We start from the raw sequence: 26062 nt of genomic DNA on the forward strand, positions 1-26062 counted from the left end.
GGCATTGATCAGAAAAGGTGTCGGAAGCGTCTGGAACACTCTCGGGGGGGGGGGGGGGGGCGACGGTTCCAGCTTGCTGGTTTTTTGGGGGAGGAACTTCTCTGGGGCAAACAAGGGACAGGGCCTGTGTGGGTTTAGGCTTCTTCATCTCTGAGACTGAGGCCTAGGGTCACCAACCTCCAGGTGGGGCCTGGGGAGCGCCTGCTGTTATGACTCATTCCCAGGCGAAGGAGATCTGTCCCCCTGGAGAAAGTGGCTGCCTTGGAGGGTGGACTCTGGGGCCAAAGTGTGGCTCTCCAGATGTCCACGGACTACAATTCCCATGATCCACTGCCAGCTGGAAGAAGCTCATAGGAATTGTAGTCCGTGGACATCTGGAGAGCCACACTTTGGCCACCCCTGCTCTATGGAATTGTACCCTGCTGAGGTCCCTCCCTTATCATTCATTCATTCATTCATTCATTCATTCATTCATTCATTCATTCATTCATTCATTCATTCATTCATTCATTCATTCATTCATTCATTCTCCTTTTATAATAAATAATAATAAACCCTGCCCTTCCTGAGGCTCCACCATCCAAATTTCCAGGTATTTCCCAACCCAAAGCTGGCAGCCTTTCCGAGGCCCCGCCTTCTGACCAAATGATCCACAGGGCAGCTCACAGACAGCTAAAGAAGGCAGTTCTGGTTTCTGATTTCTGGGAGCCTTTTCAAACGTAGGGGAACATCCAAGACAGAATATTCCTGGCCAGGCTGGCACAGTGTGCTCGAGAGCAGCCCTCATAATTCCACCCACTCCTTTTATGCCTCCCTTGGGTGGGCTGGAGACGTCGGTGGCCTCCACGAAAAATCAAGTTGATGCTGTTGGTTTTTGCCGTTCCTTTTGGCAGTGGCTGTTTCCCCTGGCTCCAGGGCTCTAAAGGGAGGATCGGCTAGGCCAAGGGAAGAGTTTTTATACGGCGGCTGTCCAACAAGTTTTGTTCTCTTAATTCAGCGTAAATAATTAAAGTGTTGATTGATTTGATGTTGCTATTCTGTTCTCTTTCCTAAGGCGCCTTGAGTGCTTTTCGAAGTGGAAGGCCAGAATATAAATCTTAATAGAAGAATCAACTCAGGCCCAGGCCACCTTAAACATGCAGAGTTTCTGCTAACTATTCAGCCGAGTCACTTTGAGGGCTAAGAAATGAAATGGGCTCTCTAGTTTTTTTATTTTTCAGAAGGGGAATGTGTTGCATCAAAGATGGAGAAGCCCTTTGCCTGCCGATAGTGAGCACCATGCTGTTATATTCATTCATTTTTCGTTAAGCTACTCCGCAGCCAAGCTTCAAAGAGGCTTACATTGTCCCCCTCTCCTCGATTTTTTCCTCACAACAACCCTGTGAGGTAGGTTAGGCTGTCGTTGTGAATTTCCCTCATTCTGCAGGGGGGTTGGACTAGATGACCCTGGCAATCCCTTCCATCTCTATGATTCTGTGAGAGATCATGACTGGGCCGAGATCACCCAGCAAGATCACCAAGATCCGGGTCTCCCAGAGCCTACTCTGTTGCTCTTGCCGCACTATATCTGTCACAGACTGCTGTGCTCAGGGGCCAGGCTGGATGTGTTTCAGCAGCTCGCTGATTTGGAATGCACAGTGGTGTTCAGGCAGAGAGAGGGTTTTTCCTAAATTGCAGTCCTTTTCCACTCGGCATCTAAGGGCCATGGAATGGTCATCACTCAATTCAATGTTAGAGTGGTTTCTCAGTGGAACTGGCTTCCTTGAGAGGTTGTGGGTTCTTCATCTTTGGAGATTTTTAAGCAGAGGCTGGATAGCCATCTGATGGAGAGGCTGATTCTGTGAAGGTTACAGTGGATGAGCGAGAGGGTTGTGAGTGTCCTGCATAGTGCAGGGGGTTGGACTAGATGACCCAGGAGTTCCCTTCCAGCTCTATGATTCTATGATTCAATGTCAGGGTGATGAAGGGTGGTCCTATCCGTATTAGGGCCAGGGTCAAGTAAGCTGGCAGGCAAAAATATAGACAGAAATCAAAAGCTAGCAGTGGGGTGGGAGGACGATGACTGGAACCATAAAAACCAAACGGATAACAGTCAGGACCTTCAAAGGTTGAATGTCTGTATTAATGTTAAAATTATATAACTTTCATTGTGCACAATTTTTAAAAACTTTAAAAATCAAAAACATATCTACAGCCCACAGGCTGTTACAAAATAATGTGTTATGCGCTATTTGAGCCGATAGACTTGAAGCGTTTTGGTCCGCGTAGGGCCTTCTTCAGAGGACTGGTTATAACACACACCCATTCATGACACACATGGAATAGCGATCCAGCTATCCTCCTGCTTTTAGATCTATTGGCCACATTTGATGCGATCGATCACGAGCTGTTAGGCCACTGCCTCGCTGGGACGGAAATTAGGGGGACAGCCTTACAATGGCTGCATCCTTCCTTAAGAACCGGATCCTTCCTTGCTCTTCCACCAGGGTAGTAAGATTGGGTCCCTCCCCTTTGTTCTTCTCGTACCCCTTTGTATCTTTATCCCTCCAAGCCAAACACCTGCGGTCATCTAGCAGTGCAACAGCCACTGCTACTCAGAAGGGTTGGGGGTTCGCATGGGAAAGTAGACTGTGAATTGCGATTATATTGGGGGTTTATGCTGTTTTTATGTTTTTATGTGAACAGCCACAAGCTGGCTGTGCCCGGAGTGGTGGTCTATAAATATAAATAAATAAAATAGCAGCCTATCAAAGCACCAGACGAAGAGCTGTAAAGTACCAAAGTCAATCATTCAATGAAGATGTCTATTTATCACCCATTAGCTCTCTTTCAAAGGCTGCCAAAAATTTCAGTGGTGTGTTCTCTTATTAGTATATTGCAATGAGTGAAGTTATCTCCCACCCATTCGGGAAACCCTTTGGGAGAAGAAACCCCAGGGTTTCACGAAACGACGATTGAGAAAGCCCGATCCAGGCAGAACTTTGACACGGAGGTTAACTAAGTGAAGTGCACCATTGCTTCCATCAGGAGCGTCACCCCTTGAGGCCCTTAAATACCTGAGCCTTCTTTTTAGGTCTCCTCTTGACACTCGGTCAGCAGATGGGTTGACCAGAGTTGGGTGTTGTTGGCATAATCGTGCCTTGTGGCAACCCACAAGGGAGTGAGGAGCGTGAGCAGTGATTCACAAAAGCTTGTCCCTTGCCACCTATTTTGTTAGTTTTTAAGGTGCTCCAAGAGCCTCTTGTGGTGCAGAGTGGTAAGGCAGCAGACATGTAGTCTGAAAGCTCTGCCCATGAGGCTGGGAGTTCAATCCCAGCAGCCGGCTCAAGGTTGACTCAGCCTTCCATCCTTCCGAGGTCGGTAAAATGAGGACCCAGCTTGCTGGGGGGTAAACGGTATTGACTGGGGAAGGCACTGGCAAACCACCCCGTATTGAGTCTGCCATGAAAACGCTAGAGGGCGTCACCCCAAGGGTCAGACATGACTCGGTGCTTGCACAGGGGATACCTTTACCATTACTTTTAAGATGCTCCTGGACTCTTGTTCTTTCCTACTGTTACCAACTAACACAGCTAACCCACAAAGCGACTTACAATCGCCTTCCCTTGCTCTCCCCACAACAGACACCCTGTGAGGCAGGTGGGGCTGAGAGCTCTGAGAGAACTGTGACTAGCCCAAGGTCACCCAACTGGCTACGTGTGGTGGAGGAGTGGGGAATCAAACCCAAGAGCCATCTTGGTGTAGTGGTTAAGAACGTCGGCCTCTAACAGGGAGAGCTGGGTTAGATTCCTCACTCCTCCACCGACAACTAGCTGGGTGACTGTGGGCCAGTCACAATGCTGTTCTCACAAAGCAGTTCTGTCACAGTTCTCTCAGCTCTACCTACCACACCGGGTGTCTGTTGTGGGGAGAGGAAGGGAAGGCGACTGTACGCCACTTTGAGACTCCATTAGGTAGGAAGAGGAGGAGAAGGGAATGGTGTAAGTTGTTTTGGGTCCCCATTTGGGAGAAAGGAGTAGTACAAAGGAATCAAATAACACATTTTATCCTCACAACAGTCCTGTGATGTAGACTGTGAGAGTGCAACTGACCCAGAGTGGGGTTAAAACAGAATAACTAAGACGCGGGATGAGTCCCTGTGCTACAGAGAATACTCTTTGCTTTCTCTTTACCCTTTCACTGACATTAGTTAACTTCTTAACATTGGATGTGTGACTTGGGGGTGGGGGTGGGGGTGTGATACTGGCTTCCAGAACACTGGGAAGCAAATATAGCTGAGCTTTTAGCAGCTTTTTGTTCTGCGCCGCCGATGTGTTGGTGGGGGCTCTGACCCACTTCTAGACCGCAAAGGTGCAATTCTGGCTAAATACACACACACACAAACAGACACACACACACTCATTCCCCTTTCCCTTTTCATCCTGATATCTGGGGCGAGCTGTGACCCCGTCCCAGAGGTGCCATGTTTGCCAGGGGGCCTTCCCTCTTGGCGACCCCTCGGTTACTCATCCTGGTAGCTCCTCCTTAACACAGGGAGTTGATAAGGGTTGCAAAGTGCTGGAGGGTCCTTTGTGGTGGTGGTTGTTCTGCATCCAAGTAGAGGAAAGGGCAATGTTGGGGCACGGGACTGTGCAGACACGGAAGGAAAGGGCGGCGGATTTGAAAGGACTGGATTTAACAAGTCGAAGTCTGGCGGTTGAGCAATGCTAGAGGCAGGGGTGGCCAATCTGGCTCCCCAGATGGCTGTGGACTACAATTTCCAGTTGGCAGGGGCTCATGGGAGTTGTAGTCCATGGCCAAATGGAGAGTCCCAGTTTGACCACCCCTGACAGAGGCATGGGAAGGTTGGGGGGAGAGGCAACCCTTGCTGAAATCTGCATCCCATGAATTTTCTGCCTCTGCTTCCTATTTTGTGGGTGCATCAGGTGCCGTCAAGTGGCTTCTGATTTATGCTGACCCTGGGGATGAACGTCTCCAAAACGTCCAGTCCTCAACAGCCTTGCTCAGGTCGCATTAACCAATGGTTCTTTCATTGAGTCCGTCTGCCTCACCTTGTTTCTTCTTCTTTTCCTGCTGCCCCAACTTTTCCTAGCAGTATTGTCTTTTCCGGTGAAGCTCACCGTCTCATAATGTGAGTAATGTACGACAGCCTCGGTTTAGTCGTTTCATATCCTAGGGATTGCTTTGATCTAGAACCCCATCTTTTGTCTTTTTGGGCAGTCCAAGGCATCCGTCATATATTTATTAGATTTTTTAAAGTTGCTGCTTACAGGAAGGGTCCCAAGGCAACTTATTAAAAACCAATAAGATCAAAACAACCTAAAAGCCAATAAATATAAAATATTAACATTAAAATCTTAAAATGCCACTATTAAAACAGCCCAAACATATTTATTTATTTATTATATTTATATACTGCCCTTCCCGGAGGCTCAGGTTCCCCTCCAAAGGGCACCCTTTCCTCCAGCACCATGAGCATTTTCAAAAGTGATAAATAACTCACTTTCATCTATTTTCAATGCACTTGGCAACTGGATTTTACTGTGTGAAATAGAATCACGGAGTTGGAAGGGGCCATGCAGGATCAGCGTAAAGCATCCAGGATAAGTAACTGTCCAGCTGCTGCTTGAAGACTGCCAGTGCAGGGGAGCTCACCACCTCCTTGGGCAGCCAGTTCCACTGCTGAACTACTCTGACTGTAAATCCCCCCCCCCCTGATATTAAGCTGGTACCATTCTACACATAATTTAAACCTGTTACTGTGGGTCCCAATCTCTGCTGCCAACAGGAACTGCTCCCTGCCCTCCTCCAAATGCCAACTTTTCAAAGACGTCAAGAGAGCCATCCTGTCCTCTCTCAACCTCTTTTCCAGGATGACCATTTACAGATGGGTGGATCAAATAAATCTTTGTTGGTCCTAAAGGTGCTATTGGACTCAATTTTTGTTGTGCTACTTCAGACCAGTACAGCTGCCCACTTGAATCATTCCCACGCCCCTCAGCCTTTCCTCCTAGGCTTGGTCCCCAGGCCCAGGATCATCATTGCCGCTCTCCACTCCAAAATCCACTTGCAAATGGTGACTCAAGTGGATTGAAACTGCATTATTTAGGCTGTGTATTTCAACACCACTTTTCTTCTCCAACACTACCTTTGTACTGAATCCACATTCTTCCTGTCTGCTTTCTTCGTCGTCCATCTTTCACACCCATGCTTAGTAGTGGGGGTGAATTAACTTGATCTGGGTCTCCTGGGTCTCCCTTCTGAAAAACAGAAGATCCTGGCCTTCTCTTCTGACTCAATATGGGGTCATTTGCCATTCCCTTCCCCAGTAATTACCATTTTACCCCCCAGCAGTAATCTGGGTACTCATTTTACCGACCTTGGCAGGATGGAAGGCTGAGTCAACCTTGAGCCAGCTGATGGGATTGAACTCCCAGCCTCATGGGCAGAGCTTCAAACAGCATGTCTGGTGCTTTACCACTTTGCACCACAAGAGGCTCTTGAATCCACCTTAGGTAGCAGTAATCCTTCTCTTTGGAGTTTTTGCGTAGCTAACTGGGATTGGTGCGGTAACGGGCAAGGTCTCCATGCCATTGGGGCTCCCAGTATGAAGGCGGGAGATGCTGTTGCAGTACTTCATAGTGTCCTATCTGGAACTGACTCAGATTAAAATCACAGAACCACAGAATTGGAATGGGCCCTACAGGCCATCTAGTTCAACCCCTGCTCAATGCAGGATCAGCCTAAAGCATCCAGAAGAAGGATCTGCTTGAAGACTGCCAGTGAGGGGGAGCTCACCAACTCCACTACTAAACTACTCTGACTGGTGAAACCCCCCCCCCCCCGATATCTACATGTAGTTTAAACCCATTACTTTGGGTCTTCTCCTCTGCTGCCAACAGGAACCTTTCCCTGCCCTCTCCAAATGACAATCTTTCAACTACTTAAAGATAGCCATCCCGTCCCATCTCAGCCTCCTCTTCTCCAGAGAGCCAGTTTGGTGTAATGGTTAGGAGTGCGGACTTCTAATCTGGCATGCCGGGTTCAATTCTGCACTCCCCCACATGCAACCAGCTGGGTGACCTTGGGCTCGCCACGGCACTGATAAAACTGTTCTGACCGAGCAGTGATATCAGGGCTCTCTCAGCCTCACCCACTCCACAGGGTGTGGGGAGAGGAAAGGGAAGGTGACTGTAAGCCGCTTTAAGCCTCCTTCGGGTAGGGAAAAGTGGCATATAGGAACCAACTCTTCTTCTTCTTCTTCAGACTGAATATTCCCAACTCCCTCAGCCTTTCCTCAGAGGGCTTGGTCCCCAGGCCCTGGATTATCCTCGTCACTCTCCTCTGTACCCACTCTGAGCCTTTTTGTCCACATCCTTTCGGAAGTGAGCCCTCCAGAACTGTACACAGTGTTCCAGGTGGGGTCTGACCAATGTGGTATTATGACACTGCCCTTGACAGGCAGAAAGTCAACATGTGCCAAAGGCCAGAACCATCTTACGTGCCTTGATCCCCTTGATACTTTGGAAGTACCTCCGGGCTTGGTGGCTCTTCGCTGCCCTTGCCCCAGAAGACTCTCTGCTGCTTGTTTGTTTCATGGTATCATTGTGAACTGTTTTCAGTACACCTAGTTCTTCAGTTGGAGAGGAGGCAGCATAGTATAGCCCGTTCTCAGTAGATTTCAAAATTCAAGTAGAGTCAGAGCTTGGATGGACGACCACCAAGGAAGACTCTGCAGGGGAAGGCAACGGCAAATGACATCCACTTCTCACCCTTGCTAGTAGGGTTGTGCGCAGCGGTGTCCGAATAGGCAGTTCCTGGCCGATTCGGACACCGCCACACACAACCCTACAGGGTCGCCATAGCTTGGCTGCAACTTGACAGCAGTTTGCACACACAGTTTTAAAAGTGAACAGCTGGTAATTGTGACCACGTGGGTTAACAAATGCTCCGTTCTGTCTTGTTTGACACTGGGGCGCTTGCAAATGATAGGGGGGCTAGGCCCTCTCTGGCCCCTCTGATATGAATAGCATATATAAATCGGAAGGCTGATCTTTGATTTTTCTGACTCAGATTGCATTAAACGTCAGACCGGGTTTTTTAAAAATTGTAAAGCATTCTCACCCTTCCTATTGATCCTCCGGGGCAGCTTGTAAACGATAAATCCATTTAACAACAAAATCCAAATAACTCTGAAAATACTAAAACATATAAAGGGGAAATATAAAAAAACAGAACAACATCGATAGACAACTGCAGAGAGCCATACGCACAGCTATCCATTAAATGTTCGGGAACAATCAAGCCATTCGAACTTGACAGGTGAAATACGACAGAGCTGGCAGCACATAAATATTTCTGGGGAGGTCTTGACAGAATGGCTGCTTTGAACATGATGATAGGGACCCAACCTTGGAAATAAATTTTAAAGAATTCTGCACAAAATTCTCTAGCATCTTCGACCTATGTTCATACCACGCTCTTAGGTGATCCGGGTTTCAGCTTCTCAGTAGATCAGCCCTTCACAGCTATTCTACCATTGAGAAACCCCTGGAACATCCTTCAGGCTTCGAGTAACCCCAGAAGTGGCTCGATTGTGCAGAATATGGTTGGGAAGCAGAGCTGTGTGCATGCCCACCCAGGGCCCCTCCCCTTCCCCTCCACACCCATCATTGGCCATTTGGGAGGGGTAGGTGGATCACCTTGACCACATCTAGTCATGTCAGCTAATAAATGTTTAACCCTTTTAAAAAATATATATATAAAATTAACTCCCCATCCAGGACACCTGTCCAAGGCCTTCAAGAAAACCCCAGGGTTTCACAAAACCCTGAGTGAGAAAGCCTGTTCTAGAGCATTGCTTCCCCACATTTTTTATTTCATGGCTTTATCAAAGCATTTGGGTCACATCATGACATAACATGCCCCAGGGTCGTCTCTCTTTGTCTATGAGAGTCCCAGTTGGCTAATTCCAATTGGCTACATATAACATCATCTCCCTTTGTCTATGAGATTCCCAGTTGGCTAACTCCAGTTGGCTACATGTCACGGCAAGTGGAATTAGCCAACTGGGAATCTCATCATCAAAGATGATGTGATATGTAGCCAAGTAGAGTTAGCCAACTGGGAATCTCATCATCAAAGATGACGTGATATGTAGCCAAGTGGAGTTAGCCAACTGGGAATCACATAGCCAAAGAGAGATGACATGATATGTAGCAAACTTGAGTTAGCCAGCTGGGAATCTCATAGTCAAAGGGAGATGATATGATATGTAGCCAACTGGGAATCACATAGTCAAAGGGAGATATGATATGTAGCCAACTGGAGTTAGCCAGCTGGGAATCTCATAGTCAAAGGAAGATGATGTGATATGTAGCCAGTAGCCCACATGGAGTTAGCCATGATATGTAGCCAACTGGGAATCACATAGTCAAAGGGAGATGACATGATATGTAGCCAACTGGGAAGCACATAGTCAAAGGGAGATGACATGATATGTAGCCAACTTGGAATCACATAGTCAAAGGGAGATGACTTGATATGTAGCCAACTGGAGTTAGCCAGCTGAGAATCTCATAGTCAAAGGGAGATGACGTGATATGTAACCACCAGGAGTTAGCCAAGTGGGAATCTCATAGTCAAAGGGAGATGACGTGATATGTAGCCACCAGGAGTTAGCCAGCTGGGAATCTCATAGTCAAAGGGAGATGACGTGATATGTAGCCACCAGGAGTTAGCCAGCTGGGAATCTCATAGTCAAAGGGAGATGACGTGATATGTAGCCACCAGGAGTTAGCCAGCTGGGAATCTCAAAGGGAGATGACGTGATATGTAGCCACCAGGAGTTAGCCAGCTGGGAATCTCATAAAGTGTGATGATGCAATATACAGACAACTGGAGGCAGCCAAGTGGGAATCTCTAGCTTGGTGGGTTGGTTAAGAGTGGTGTCTTCTAATCTGGCAAACTGGGTTTAATTTCCTGCTCCTCCACATGCAGTCAGCTGGGTGGCTTTGGGCTCATCACAGTCCTTGTAATGCTGTCCTGTCAGAGCTCTCTCAGCCCCACCTACTTCACAGGGGGTGTGTTGTGATGAGAGGAAGGGAAGAAGGAGAAGGAGGAGCAGAAGAAGAAGAACAGTTGGTTCTTATATGCGGCTTTTCCCTACCCGAAGGAGGCTCAAAGCGGCTTACAGTTGCCTTCCCTTTCCTCTCCTCTCCCCACAACAGACATCCTGTGAGGGAGGTGAGGCTGAGAGAGCCCTGACATCACTGCCTGGTCAGAACAGTTTTATCAGTACCGTGGCTAGCCCAAGATCACCCAGCTAGTTGCATGTGGGGGAGCGCAGAATCAAACCTGGCATGCCAGATTAGAAGTCCGCACTCCTAACCACTACACCAAAATGGCTCTCAATGATTGGAAGGTGATTGTCAGCCTCTTTGAGACTACGTCTTGTAGAGAAAAGTGGGTTATAAACACTCTTCTTCTTCTATGGTTGATGACAGGAGATGTGGCCAACTGGATTGAACCAACTGGGAACCCCTTAGTATGTAACCAAGTGGAGTGAGCTATGAAAAAGGTCACCCTGGGCAAATGAAGCAACAAAACATTCCTTTTCAGTGGATGAACATGCTCCCCTCCTTTTGACCATGGGCCCAATATAGCTGGGAGGAAAGGCAGAAAACATTTGGGGATACCTCCCTCTCCGCACACACAAATAACTGAAAACTCTTTCTCTCTTGAGTCATCCTTTTTGCTGCCTCTGCCTGATCCACTTCTGCTACTTCGGCAGCTCCCGGCCTGCATCTCACACAGCCTTGGAGGACCAGGGTGGTGGTGGTGGTGGCCGGCAGAAGAGCATTAGATCTCCACCACCAGCTGTCCATCTTGCCGGCGCTCATGAGAAGGTAGAGTCCAGGAGCAGACTTCAAGCTGTCGCCTGTGTGCTAATTCCAGTCATTAGCAACCTTCTGAAGCCCAAGATTTGTGGGCCGGAGCACCTGCTTGGCGTCGCCGCAGGCTCTTTGGCTGACACACTCCCGTGCGCTCGCAGGTTGTTTTTACGGCTTAAACGCTGCGGCTTCTCGGAGCAGCAGCTGTCATTTGCGAGCACAAAATGCTGATTTTCTGGAAGGCGGCAGGTATTCAGATATGTCAGGATGCTTAATTGCAAGGCCGTATGAGGCAGCGGAAGAGAAGGGTGGGCTGGGGGGAGTCGTCTTGCAGGGAGTCATCCTACGGACAGCGCCGGGGCAAGGGGCGACGGATGTACCCATCGACCTCCCGCTGGCCTAAGACCCTGTTGTCTCGTCCTCTTCTTCTCGGCTTCCGAGTGCCTTTCCGTCGCCGACGTGCCCCTAATAAGAGGCCTGTAATCAGATCATCCCTTTTGCGCCGGCAAGCTCCCCGAAAACGAAGGGGCGGGACGGCAGGCTGCAGCGAGGCTCCTCGCTTATAAGTGGTAAAACAAAAGCTGCATTCTGCTCAATTATGCGTGGCTAAGTTGACGGGCTTTACGGGGATGGCAGGCGGCGTGTTAGGAGCCAAGCGGAAAGCGCCGCTGTCGTTTTTGACGGCCAGGAGATGGGTCCCTTGGTCTTGGGATGGCATATTAGACGCTCAGCGTGCGGGACGGACAGTGGAAGAGGAGCGCGAGGGCGGAGGAGAGCTTGTGTTGCTTTTGCTTAAAAGCCCAGCAGCTAGGTGGCTGTAAAGCGGATTCGGATTAATAAATCAAGTTAAACAAGCTCATCTGTGCCGTTGCCTTTGACTCTGTGCACTTTGCCGCTTTTCCTCCTACCTTGGCTTAATCCTTTATGCGTAAGAAGGCCGGCTGTGCGTTGACGTGGCCGGAACTTTGCCATTAGCAGGAATCATGCTTTAAAAAAAAAAGAATTAAAATGCATTTCCCCCACATTGCGGGAGAACGGATCAGCGGCAGCAATTAAATGTATGTTGAAAGCATAAAAAAAAAAAGATCCAGCTGCGGAATCAGCCCGAGGGACAATCGGAGTGAACCAGTTTTTAAAAGGGCGCACGCACACAGGTAAGCATAAACAACCCTCAGCCGAACCCAGACTGCGTGAGTTGCCTCCCCTGGAATGTTAAGGGTTAACCAAGACCATTCAGCTGCCCTGGTGCTACCACTGAGAAGGCCTTGAGCTATGTAGCCATCTACCACACCTGATGGTGGAAGGTGAAGGGCTGAGGTTCATGCAGGTGAAGTTGGTCCCTGAAGATCCCTGGTCCCAAGCAATTAAGGTGAAAACCAGCTTCCAATGAACTGGGGGGGGGGGGGGGATTAATATGGTTCTCCTCTCCTCCATCCCAATAAGAATGCCCCTTTAAAACCAATTAAGTTTTATTCAAGGAGGAGGCTTTTGTGTGCATAGCACACTTCATCAGACAAAGAATTCTGTGAGGTAAGTGAGGCTGAGAGAGAGAATTACTGATGCAGCAGAGAATTACTGGCTATGCAGTGAACGTCAGAAGCAGTGTGGGATTTGAAGAGAAGAGGGGTTTGTTTTGTTCCCCACTTTTTACTACTCAAAGCAGCTTAACAATCGCCTACCCTTCCTCTCCCCACAATAGACCCCTTGTGAGGTAGGGTGGGGCTGAGAGCTCCGAGAGAGCTGTGACCGGCCCAAGGTCACCAAGCAGGCCTCGTGCATTTCTAAGCAGATTGCAATTGCCTTCCCTTCCTCTCCTCACAACAGACAGCCTGTGAGGTAGGTGGGGCTGAGAGAACCCTAAGAGAACTGTCACTAGCCCAAGATCACCCAACGGGCTGCATGCGGAGGAATGGCTCTTCGGATTAGAGGTCATTGCTCTTAACCTCTACCCTAAACTGGTTCTCCTGGGTTTGATCCTGGGTCTCCCACACGAGACAGGCTCTTGGAGCCTTTCTCCACTTCAAAAGCTATCCAGAGGGGCCCCTGACTGCCTCTCTTCGGCCCTCTGCTTGATTCAGCCTAAGGAACAAAGCTGTGTTGTTAAGGAGCAGACATCTGTGTGACAGGCAGGGTCAGAGTGCTCTTTTGTGAGGACCGACCTCGCTGTCTGACAGCATTCTGCCTGTTCAGAAGCCCAAACAACTCTTGCGGCTGCTTATTAAAATGGGCTGTGTGTTGCAGCGGGCCTGAGAGCCCGGAAGGAAACCAATAAGACTGCCCTGATACAATCATGCCTGTTCCTTATGCGGCCATTTTTATTTCGCCTAATTTCCTAGCGGAAAATCTTTAAAGGAATGCACTGCTTTGACTCCTTTTTAATTTTTCTCTTAGGAGACGATTTCTGCCGTTCTGGGATGGGCAGTAGAAAGTCTGGCCCTTGTGACTGGGCTGCTCAGTGCTTAGTTGCCCTAAGCCAGGGGTAGTCACGGCGGCCCTCCAGATGTTCATGGACTACAATTCCCATGAGCCCCTGCCAGCATCCGCTGGCAGGGGCTCATGGGAATTGTAGTCCATGGACATCTGGAGGGCCGCCGTTTGACTACCCCTTCCTTAAGTGAAGTGACTACTCCTTCCCTAAGTGTCAGCTCTCCCCAAAAGATATGCTTGGGTCTCAGAGCCTCGTCTGAGATTCTAGGCCAGTGGTTCTCAACTTTCCTAATGCCACGACCCTTTAATACAGTTCCTCATGTTGTGGTGACCCCCCAAACCTAAAATTATGCAAGCGTTCTTTCACAGAAATTAAACCGAAACCGTCCCATGGGGTGAAGATCCATTGTTCAGGATTGTATATCAATTGGCGGGGGGCTTCAGGAGGAGCGGCTACAGTGGCAGAGCCCCCCCTCCCGTCACGCTGCTTACCTAGCCACGACCCCTGTGAAAGGGTTGTTCGACCCCCAAAGGGGTCCCGACCCCCAGGTTGAGAAGCACTGTTCTAGAAGAAGAAGATTGTTTTTTATACCCCGCTTCTCACCACTCGAAGGAGTCTCAAAGCAGCTTACAATCCTCTTCTCATTCCTCTCCCCACAGCAGACACCCTGTGAGGGAGGTGGGCCTGAGAGAACTCTGACAGGACTGCTCAGTCAGATCAGCCCTATCAGGACTGTGACGAGCCCAAGGTCACCCAGCGGGTGGCATGTGGAGAAGTGGGGATGAGATCCCCCCCTCTTAACCCCCACACCATTCTGTCTCTAGAACTTGGGGCCACCCATTGAAATGGATGGGAGCCAGGCTTCGTTCTCTTCCATAACAACCACGTTCTCCCCCCTGCTAGTCTCGCCATGGCTGGCGCTGTGTGCGAAAGCTGCTCAGCACCTTTCCCTGCCGGAAAGAGCATGGAGGCTGGCCCAGATCTTCTCCAGACCCCAGCGTCTTGGGAGCCCCCCCAAAACAAGGACAAGTTTTCAAAAAGAACGAAAAAGAAAGGAAGGAAGGAAGAAAGGAAGAAAGGAAGGAAGGAAGAAAGAAGCCTTACTCCAATTCTCCCTCCTCTTTTCCCTTCCCTTTGAAACGAGGCCAGTGTAAGTGGTACTGAAGGCCTGCTTTTTAATCCCTGGCACTTAATTAGGAGTGAGAATAGCACCTCAGTATATTTCTGGGTGTTTTCTGCCGCGAGGAGGACGGAGCGATTTGCTAACAAATTGCTTCCATTGTGCTTCGCTCTTCCCTGCAGCACGTGACGGAGTGAGGGGGCGGTGAAGCAATGGAGAGGGGGGGCTGGGTCATTTGCTCAGAGCGTCGGAGGAGATTTGCTGGATGGGTCCAGTGAGACCATGGGTGGGGGGGGGGGTAAAAGAGATAGCCCAGTGCGATTCTTTTCTCCCAACTTCAGGTAGAGAAAGAGAGAGACAGACGGACAGACAAAGAGAGAGACAGAGACAGAGAGAGAGACAGAGACAGGGAGAGAGAGACAGAGAGAGACGGGGAGAGAGACAGACAGAGAGCGCATCTGAATGCAGAGTAATTGAGGCTAATATGGGTTGCTTTGATGCAGCGCTGCTGTGTTGGGACAGAGCAAAGGTGGTTTGCTGTTAGCCAGTGGCCCCAGGAGATGCAAGGTTTGAATGCCACCCTGATGACCAACAAGATTTCCAGGGGACAAGCTCTTGAGAGTCAAAGCTTCCTTCATCCCTCTTCCTTTTCCTTGTTTTTGGGCATGTTGCTCTGAATCTTTTGCCTTGCCTTTGAAGGAGGGTTGCCACAGTCCCCCTGCAGGAGCTTCTCTGGTGGGCAGTGGGAGAAATGAGGGTGGCAGCTGGAGGGTCCCGATGCGCCAATGTCCCTTCCAGTGCAACTGGAAGAGGTGCGCCGGAAGTGATCCCTGAGTTGTTGGTGGCATCCTTACGTTGTCGGCAGGGCCTTTCCCCCCAACGGCGAGTCCCCCAGCCGTCGCTAGGTTGTGTGTTTAAGTTTTCTTGGTCACGGAGGAGCTGGCGGCTCATTGTCCCAAAATCTTTGTGTTTGCTGTGCAAATTGTCTCAGGCCAGAGCTCGGAAAATGTGTCTGCTCCATCAATCGAGATGTGGCTGATGAAGGTGTCGGGCTTGACAAATATTGACAGATACAGTTTGTGGGCAGAATGGGCTGTCTGCTGCTTAACTGGAGTGAAAAATGGATTCTCTGGCTCACACAAAGTCACGCTTATTATCAAAATGTTAAGTTAGGATGACACTTTTTTTTTCCTGGGTAAGATGCAAGTTGAAAACTCATGATAAAAAACCAAAAATCTACACACATCTCTTGCGAGCTGGTAACTTGAGGCAGTGATCTGTGCCAGGCCTAGCTGTTGTTATGGTTATTGGCTTTTAGGAGGGTAATCCAATCCATGCGGATCTATCGTGGACAGGCCTGTCAGTGACTATTAGTCCTGGTGCCCAGAGGGACAAAATCACTGAACAGTCATCCATCCATCCATCCATCCATCCATCCACCCATCCATCCATCCACCCATCCACCCACCCACCCACCCACCCATCCACCCACCCACCCATCCATCCATCCACCCACCCACCCACCCACCCACCCACCCACCCACCCACCCACCCATCCATCCATCCATCCATCCATCCATCCATCCACCCACCCACCCACCCACCCACCCACCCACCCATCCATCCATCCATCCATCCATCCATCCATCCATCCATCCATCCATCCATCCATCCATCCATCCAAGTTGGAAGGGACCTCTAGAGTCATCTAGTCCAACCCCTGCACAATGCAAGAACTCACAACTATTTATTTATTTATTGAATGTATATACCGCCGATCCCAATAGGGCTCACGGCGGTTCACATCATAAAAAGATAAAAGCATGGTAAAACCCCATAAACGTGGTAAAACCCCATAATTAACTCTGATTACATTATTAATAATAAACAAGAGGCAAAAAACCCCACTAACAACTACCACCTCAGCCAGCTGGGCCAAATCCTTGCTGTGTTACTGATGAGAGTGGGAAATAAACCAAAGGAAGAACATGATGGATATTGCCAGCTTGGGACAGCTTCCAACATAAGATAAAACAACAGAATAAATAATGCAGTCTTGGCCTGTATCAACTGAGATATCACATCAAAAGCACAAGATGTCATCATCCTACTGTTTGCTTCATTGGTCAGACCCCACCTGGAGTCCTGGGTGCAGTTCTGGAGGCCTCAGCAAGCCAGTCTCTAATCTGGAAAATTGGGTTTAATTCCCCACTCCTCAACAAGAAGCCATCTAGGTATGGGTGCCTGGAATTACAGCTCATCTCCAGATTACAGAGATCAGCTCCCCCAGAGAAAATTGATGCTTTGGAGGGTGGAGTCTATGGCACTGTAAACCACTGAGGTCCCTGTCCTCCTCAGACTCCATCCCATAATCTCCAGGGGTTTCCCAATCTGAATCTAGCAACCGTACCTCCCCCATCCCGCTTCTTCCCCCAGCCCTACAGCTGGGTGACCTTGGGCCAGTCACAGTTTTCTCAGAGCTCTCTCAGCCTCACCTACCTCAGAGGGTGTTTGTTGTGGGCAGAGGAAGGGACTGTGATTGTAAGCTGCTTTAAGATTCCTTTGGGTACTGAAAAGTGCAGTGCAAAAACCCAGCTGTTCCTCCTCCTCCTTCATCTGCATTGTTTAGGGGGTTGGACTAGGGCCTAGTCTGCATACAATAGATAATGCACTTTCAATGTGCTTTCGCGGCTGGATTTTCCTGTGCGGAACAGGAAAATCTACTTCTAAAGTGCATTGAAAGTGCATTATCTCTTGTGTGCAGACTAGCCTAAGTGAGTCTGGTGATCCCTTCCAACTCTATGATTCTCCTCCTCCTCCTCTTTCTCCTTTAAGGCAGGGAGCATGCTCCATCTCTCCCCCCCCACACACACACCCCAGTGAGAGTCACTGTTGTCAACCTCCTGTTGTCATCCCCCTTCCAAGGACTTTGGACAGAGGACGGACAGCTGCCAGCACCTGCATGTTAAACTTAGGGTTTTCTGCGCTGGAGAAGCTATTGATTTTTTGGGGACGAGTATAAAAATAAATCTACTGTTAAACTGCTGATGTCTTTACTGCATCCTCGTTTAGCTTCTGTAGCTTGGCGGAGTAACAGACAAAAGTCCCCGAGGCAGTCTTGGGAAGCAGGAGCCTATTTGAAAGTTATTAGGCTGTTTCCATGCAGAGGAGAGAGGAAAGCGGGAGAACTTCCTTCTGAGTCCATTGCCCTTCATCTTCAAGAGAGAGCCTCTAATCTGGAGAACAGGGTTCAATTCCCCACTCCTCCTCCACATGCAGCCAGCTGGGTGACCTTGGGCCAGTCACTGTCCTATTAGAGCTGTCCTAACAGAGCAGTTCGGATAGGGTTCTCCCAACCCCACCTAACTCACAGGGTGTCTGTTATGGGGAGAGGAAGGGAAGGTGATTGTCAGCCGCTTTGAGACTCCTTCCGGTAATATAAAAAGTGAGGGTAAAAAACCCTAGCTCCTCTTGGAAAAACAGGCACCGAAATTACCTTGTGTCCTGAGCTGTCTTTGTAGAGCAGTTTTCCTAACGCCATAACCCTTTAATACAGTCCCTCATGTTGTGGTGACCCCCAACCATAACATTATGCAAGTGTTCTTTTAACAGAAATTAAACCCAAACTGACCAATGGCATGAAGATCCATTGTTCATGATTGTATATAAATGTTTCCCCCCCCCAGGGTTTCTCAGTTCAGTTCAGTTCTGCCTCTTGTCCCACCATGCTGATCTCGCACTTTTCCATTTTCCAGACAGACAAATGCTGTATCTCAATCTACCCCGCAAGGCTGTTGTGTAGATGGCGCCCCCCCAGCCAAGCTGTTTGCCCTGCCACGACCCCTGTGACCCCTGGGGGTCCTGACCCCCAGGTTGAGAACCACTGTTGTCGAGAAAACTGAGGTTCCAATGGCAGAAGGAGCTACAAACAGGGTTGCCATCCTCTGGCCTTTAAAAAATATTACACCGTTTGGCCCATTCATTTTGAACCTCTGGGCAGTGGGTGGAGATCTATTGGAGATAACCTAGAGAAAACTGCTGATTTGGAAGGATTATGCCCCATAGAAGTCCCTCCCCTTCCCGAACCTCACCCTCCTCAGGCTGTGATCCAAGAATCTCCAGGTTTTCCCAACCTGTAGTTGACAACACTAGCTGAAACTGATAGGGTGCCAGACTCCAGAAAAGTTTATCTCAACTGGGAGTGAGAAAACAGCCCCTTTTGGGCCAGCTTGGTGTAGTGGTTACTAGTGCAGACTTCTAATCTGGTGATCTGGTTTGATTCCCCGCTCCTCCACATGCAGCCAGCTTGGTGACCTTGAGCTCGCCACAGCCCTGATAATGCTGTTCTAACTGAGCAGTCCTGTCAAAGTTGTACATTTCTCCTCCCTCTGTGTTTCTGCGGTCACCTGGAAAACTGTTGCAGTATTTTAACTTTTTTTCTGGAAACTGTAATCTAGCTAACACAGAACAGCCCCGCTAGTAGGGAAGGGGAGGGCTTGCGATGGAGGGGCAGATCATGAGAGTAACATGGCTGGTATTTTACCACCTCTGCCAAGCCAAACTACTAGCGTCCTGCTTGGCCCCAACGCAGCTAGCCATGGTGATCTGTGCGACCATCACCTCTAATTACAGAGCCTAGCCTTATCCCTGACCCGGGAACTGCAACTAGTCCAGAACACAGTGACGCAGAAGAAGAAGAAGAGTTGGTTCTTATATGCCGCTTTTCCCTACCCGAAGGAGGCTCAAAGCGGCTTACAGTCACCTTCCCTTTCCTCTCCCCACAACAGACACCCTGTGGGGTGGGTGAGGCTGAGAGAGCCCTGATATCACTGCCCGGTCAGAACAGTTTTATCAGTGCCGTGGCGAGCCCAAGGTCACCCAGCTGGTTGCATGTGGGGGAGCGCAGAATCGAACCCGGCATGCCAGATTAGAAGTCCGCACTCCTAACCACTACACCAAACTGGCTCTCGTGACCAAGCAGGTCTCACCTTAGAGCAAGGGTAGTCACCCTGTGGTCCTCCAGATGTCCATGGACTACAATTCCCATGAGCCCTGCCAGTGTTTGGGAATTGTAGTCCATGAACATCTGGAGGACCACAGGTTGACTACCCCTGCCTTAGAGGGCCCATATTCACCCTGTGCTTCAGCAGCTGCATTAGCTTCCGGTTCAATTCTGGATCAGGTTTAAGGGATTGGTACTTACGTTTAAAGTAACTTGAGATCTGGGCCCAGTTTACCTAAGGGACCGCCTCTCTGTCCCCTGTAAAACACTTCACTTTGCGAACGCCCATCAGTTGGTGGTCCCTGGCCCCAAGGAAGTATGATTGGTCTCAACCAGGGCCAGAATGTTTTCATTCCTGGCCCCTACTTGGTGAAATCAGCTCCCAGAGGAGATCTGGGCCCTGACACAGCTGGCACAGTTCCTCAGGGCCCGCAAGATGGAGCTCTCCCGCCAAGCTTTTGGTTGGCTCATGTGATTCTAAAACATCTAAAGAGCCCCCCCTCCCCTACAAAACAACCCCTCCCATGGAACTAGACCCATGGAAAGAGACTGCACTAGAATAAATGCTATAACAGACGCTGCTGCTAATTTTAATTTTAACGGTTTAATGGTTACAAAAGGTTTTAAAATTGCTATTAAATTTTAATTTGTATTATTTACAAATTAAATTTACCGGAAGGGCAGCATATAAGCCAAAATCATCATAACAATAATGGGAAGTGACTCAGGTCGTCAGTCCCCCGTCCTATTTAAGAGTCTTCCTCTTTGAAATGTGCCGGTGAATAACCTAAATAAACCGGGTCAAGTGAAATGAAATGCTGCCACTTTCTTTTGTGCAGGTGAAATTAGATGCCCTAGGTGGTTCTTTTAGAGAAGCTTTGGCTAGTAAGTGATAATGCACTAACCGATTCACAAAGCTTTCTTGGATAAATTATTGGGGATGCTGGTCTGTACTGCTATTTCGAGCTTGCGGTAATATTTGCGGTAATATTTGCGTAATCCCACATGTTATGTTAAAACTCGTGCGTTAGATCGGTTGTCTTTAGACGTTCTGGTTGGTTTCATTGTTTATCGAATGCCCCATCCGATTGTTTATTGAATGCCCCACGTTGACTCTATACACAGCCTTGGGGAAAGTGGGGTATAAATAGTGTTGATTAATTAATCAATTATCTCATGCCGTGAGCACCTTCTGAGAATTTGTGTATGTGTAAAAATAAAGTGCGCATCCAGTGGTACCTCTTTTTTTATTGACAACTCACAGCTGGCTTACGGTGACATCGTAGGACAGCCTTTCTCCACTTTCTTACCGTTGAGAATCCCCTGAAACATTCTTCAGGCTTTGAAAAACCCCAGAAGTAGCACGATGGTTCAGAATATGGTTGGGAAGCAAAGTTGGGTACATGCCCACTTGGAGCCCCTCCCCTTCCCACCCCCTCCAGGGACATCATTGGCCATTCTGGGAGGGGGTGGGCGTTGACATGACCGTATATGGCAGCCTTTTCCAACTATTTAACCTTTGAGAAACCCCTGAAACATTGTTCAGGGTCCAAGAAACCCCAGAAGTGGTGTGATCATGCAGAATATAGTTGGGAATCATAGCTTGTGGACACTCCCACCCTTCTCACCCCCTCCATGCCCATCAGTGGCCATTTTGGGGGGTGCAGGTTGACATGACCATATGTTCATAGGTAAAAGGTAAAGGTATCCCCTGTGCAAGCACCGGGTCATGTCTCATCCTTGGGGTGACGCCCTGCAGCGTTTTCATGGCAGACTCAATACGGGGTGGTTTGCCATTCCCTTCCCCAGTCATTACTGTTTACCCCCCAGCAAGCTGGGTACTCATTTTACCGACCTCAGAAGGATGGAATATCACCTGATAAATGTTTAATAAGTTTTGAAAGTATATAAAATGAATTAACCTCCACTCATTTAGGATGCCCTTCCATGACCATCAAGAAACTCCAGGGTTTCATGAAACCCTGGTTGAGAAAGTAGGATTTCCAAGGGAAGAGACATTCCAAGGTGGTTCGCCGTTGTCTTCCTCTGTATGGCAACCCTGGAGTTCCTTGGTCTCCCACCCAAATATCAACCAGGACTGGACCTGCTTAGCTTCTGAGATCTGATGAGATCAGGCTAGCCTGGGCTACACAGGTTAGAGCTAGCAGAACTTTGAAAACAAGAGAATCATAGAATCATAGAGTTGGAAGGGGCCATACAGGCCATCTAGTCCAACCCCCTGCTCAACGCAGGATCAGCCCAGAAAATTCATACCGGCATAGGTTTTTTTTGTGAGATGGAGATCCCCTCTTGGATGCTCAGAAATATTCTCTGCGAAGAGGGCACTTCTGCACTCAAAAGCACGAGAGCAGGAAGTTCCCACGGAGTCACCCGTGTTGTGCTGATGCAGTGAAAAGGAAACAGGAATAACAGCGGAGGACATTTATCCTAGCGTAACCAAACAGGAAGGAAGGAGACAACTGCAAAGAGAAGCCGCTTTAAAACGCGATCCGATCAGAAGAGTAAAGAGCCGCTCTCAGATGTAGATAGAGAGGCAAAGTGGGGTTGACGTAACATCAGATCTAATCCAGGAAAATGCAGAGTACAAGATGATACACAGATCCGGTTAGGAAGTGCAGGTGAAGCATGATAAATAGATCTAATTGCAAAAGCACCGAGCCCATAGAAAGGTCTGCATGTGTGTACAATTCGTTTTTAAAAAAAAATAAACATATGGTCCATTGTGTTATTTTATGATAGGTCTTTCTAGCTTCTGAGGCAGTCTGTACATAGTTCTTTCTTTCTTTCTTTCTTTCTTTCTTTCTTTCTTTCTTTCTTTCTTTCTTTCTTTCTTTCTTTCTTTCTTTCTTTCTTTCTTTCTTTCTTTCTTTCTTTCTTTCTTTCTTTCTTTCTTTCTTTCTTTCTTTCTTTCTCTCTTTCTCTCTCCCTCCCTTCCTTCCTTCCTTCCAGCATATTTTCAAGATATGAGCTTTCAAGAGTCAAAGCTTCCGTTGTCCAGTCCCTGCCCCACATATCTGAGGAAGCGTGCTTCTCTTCTGCAGACCAAGGTGGCTACCCTCCGACCCTGACCTTTCCCTTCTGTCCACAGATGTTGCAGCTGCATTTTGCCAAGGGCCAGCTGGCCTTCCTGGTCCTGAAGCGCCTCTTGGCCTGCCCTGCTGCTTTCCAGAGCACCCAGCATGTGGAGTACAAGCCCATCAAGAAGGTGATGGTGGCGAACAGAGGTGAGATGGGGCGGAGATCTGACCCGGTGGGGCACCACTTATCCTGTCCTTATCCTGTCCCCTTATCCTGACCTTCATATCCATCTTGTCCTTTGCTTTGTGCATTGCAGGGGAGATTGCCATCCGGGTGTTCCGAGCGTGCACCGAGCTGGGCATCCGGACGGTGGCTGTCTACTCGGAGCAGGACACGGGCCAGATGCACAGGCAGAAAGCGGACGAGGCCTATCTCATCGGCCGGGGGCTCCCCCCAGTCCAGGCTTACTTGCACATCCCGGACATCATTAAAGTTGCCAAGGTAAGGAGGAAGGGCAGCCCACAGCTTGAGGTCCTGAATGCAGCTGAGCCAGTGCTTAAGAAACTTCCAAGCCTCTACCTGTCCCCAGGAAAGTCGGCAAGCAACCGTGACCCCAGAGCATTGGTGTGCTCCCTCCAAAAGTTCTAAGTACTTCAGAAGAGGCTGCTTTATGGAGAATATAAACCCGTTCACTTAATGCAGGAGGGGCCAAACACTGTCTTTCCAGATGCCCATGGACTACAATTCCCAGCACATGTGATATGATTCATCACATGATATTTATCTCCATGCCATCATAAGCTTCTTCATATTAAGCTAATAAAGGCATGATTTTTTCCCCCTCCAGAACTGTTGGCATCATCTGGACGTGGAATTGGGGTCATTGTGGGTAGACAGGTAGTTGTGAATTTCCTGCATTCTGCAGGAGGTTGAACTAGATGACCCTGGAGGTCCCTTCCAACTCTATAGTTCTGTGATTCAATATCATGTGATCCAACTCTTGGGAGAAAGCAATTATGTTAGGGTTGCTCAGTGGAAAAAGGAAGCCAGGCTGACAAAGAATGGGGTGGTTAGATATGATCGAAATGGACTCCGGTCAGAATATTACACAACCAAAAGATCGGAAATTGTGGAAATTGTGGTGGCAGAGATCGGAAATTGTGGTGGCAGTTGTGCCATAGGATCACCACGAATCGGACTCGAGTGAATGGCTAACATCATCATCATCATCATCATCATGGTTCTATAGTTCCTGTCCAGCCCAATCCCATTAGTAGCATCCTTGGCGTCTCTAGTGCATGGCGTCTGCTAATCTGTTCTTTGGCCAAACTGCGGCAGTTACGGAATGTTCGCAAACATTTCACGATGCTGAGCGGACAGAATCTGCCGCCGACTGCTGAGGACTGCTTGCAGCCATTGCGAGCGTTTACCCCCACCCATTTGAGAATTTACTCAAATTTACTCCCACCCATTCAGATCCGAAAGCCTGGGGACCGTAGTGGGACATAAGGAGTGGGCAAAGCGCTGGAGGAACGAAGAGCCCATTGGCAGGAGCTACAGGCGTGAGAGAAGCCCTGAACGACCTGCGTGCTTCCCTCGCTGCCTGTCACCGATTTTTCCATCTCTTTGATGGATGCTGCGTGGGTCCAATGCCAATAGATCGCCACCCTTATCGATAAGAACCGCCTCCCGGGCAGCGTTATGGATGCTGCCAGGGCGCCCGTCAAGCCCCGTGCAAAGAAGAGCCCTCCTTGCTGATTTTCTCAAGGCGCTCATTAAATCAATCGGAGGCTGCCAGATCGGAAGCGAAAGCCCTGAATTAAGCTGCCGGGCCAGGGCTGCTTTTGTTCTCTCGCTTTTCATGTTCCCGATAAAGCCAGCGAGAAAATGATCCGCTAACAAGGAGCTGGCTTCTCAAGCCCGGAATCCTCCGTCTGATAGCGGAGTGGGTGGAGCGCGGCCTCGTTAATTAGGAAATAGTTAGTGCAGAGATTCATTTGCTAGCCAGCAAGGGGCGGTCAGGGCCTCGCCAGCCCCCCATCCCCCCCCACCGCTTGCAGGTCACTCTTTTTTATCTCTGCCAGCATGTGGAAATGAGGGGTTTTCTGGTTTTTGGTTGGCGGAGGCTCATGTGTGTCTTGGAAATGTAAACTAGGCATTTGAGCAGCCCAAAATGTATAGTTCTGCAACCTGTATGTATCGCAAACAGATTTCTTTAGTCCGTTTTTTATCAGGCCTTTATTTCAAGGAACTCAGGAGACATGTGTGGTTCTCTCTTTTTATCCTCGCAACAACCCTGTAAAGTAGGCTGGGTGGAGAGAGGGCATGACTGGCCCCCAGGTTTCTGGTAAGCTTGACCACACTTGTGAAACTCCCGGCTTGGTGTAGTGGTGAAGAGCAGTGGCCTCTAATCGGGAGAACTGGGTTTGATTCCCTACTCCTCCACATGTAGCTAGCTGGGTGACCTTGGGCCAGTCACAGTTCTCTCAGAGCTCTCACAGCCTCACCTCCCTCACAGGGAGTCTGTTGTGGGGAGAGGAAGGGAAAGGTGTTTGTAAGCCGCTTTGAGACTCCTTTGGGTAGTGAAAAGCAGGGTTATGAAAAAAAAAAAACAGCTCTTCTTCTCCTCCTCATACCAAATCGGACCCCCAATCCATCAAAGTCGCCAGGGTCTCAGGGACAGGTCTTTCCCATCACTGAATACTTACTGGAGGGATTGAACCTGGGACTTTCTGCATGCCAAGCAGATGCTCCACCACTGGGCTACAGCCCTTCCCCTTCAGTAGGGTGGGTCTCCTGCATTCTAGCCCACTGCTCTGACCGCTAAACTACATGGGCACTCTGTTCATATTCATGGGAATTGTAGTCCATGGACATCTGGAGGGCCGCAGTTTGACTACCCCTGCCTTAAGCACTAGCAGTCCTTAGGCAGTGACTGCCAACATTCGTCAGGGATGATTTTAGCTGGTCCTGCATTGAGCCGGGGTTGGACTAGATGTCCTCTGTGGACAACTTTGATATCTCGGATTCTCCCAAATCATATCTGTCTCTTTACCACCTTGTGGCATTATCCCTTGAGCTGTTTTTCAGTGACTCATCATCAGGCTCTTCAGCCAATTGGTTAAGCTTAACATCAATCGATATAGCTGTAATTATGACCCGTCGAAGAGACTTGGAAGAGACTATTACAAGCTGTCAAATAGCCATTAAAGCTAAAGCCGGCATGCCCTGAACCCGCAGCCTTCTGTGAATCAGCCAAAGCTGTACATGACTAATAATGCCTTGGTTTTGCATGTGACATTTCCCCCCCAAGAGCTCAGGGTTTCACATGGGTGATTGCTTTGATTTCCCCAATCATAATGCAGAAGCTCAGAAGTTGGGGCTTCAAATCCCAGGTTCAAAACTTGATCGCATCACAAGGCTTGGTAGCACGGGAGGGATTTGGAAATAGAGTATGTATTTGGTTCGGGTAAACGTAAAAAAACCCTAATCAATGCTGAACTGGTCTCCCACCTCTTAAGTTTTTACCAAAACTGAGATTCTCTGTTACAATACATAGAATCATAGAATCATAGAATCAT

The 26062-nt window shown here is 48.9% G+C and overlaps 1 protein-coding gene across 11 annotated transcripts in view; it reads left to right on the forward strand.

Moving 5' to 3' along the window:
* PC (pyruvate carboxylase) overlaps positions 1 to 26062 on the forward strand; it is a 444838-nt gene that overhangs the window by 83949 nt on the left and 334827 nt on the right. For all 11 annotated transcript variants that reach the window (XM_077324995.1, XM_077325044.1, XM_077325023.1 and 8 more), the window contains 2 exons: positions 22552 to 22687; positions 22798 to 22982. In XM_077324995.1, coding sequence (XP_077181110.1) covers positions 22552 to 22687; positions 22798 to 22982 — 321 coding nt within the window. The remainder of the gene's footprint in view (positions 1 to 22551; positions 22688 to 22797; positions 22983 to 26062) is intronic.

Source organism: Paroedura picta, chromosome 1 (assembly GCF_049243985.1).
Source record: "Paroedura picta isolate Pp20150507F chromosome 1, Ppicta_v3.0, whole genome shotgun sequence".
Classification (NCBI taxonomy): Eukaryota; Metazoa; Chordata; class Lepidosauria; order Squamata; family Gekkonidae; genus Paroedura; species Paroedura picta.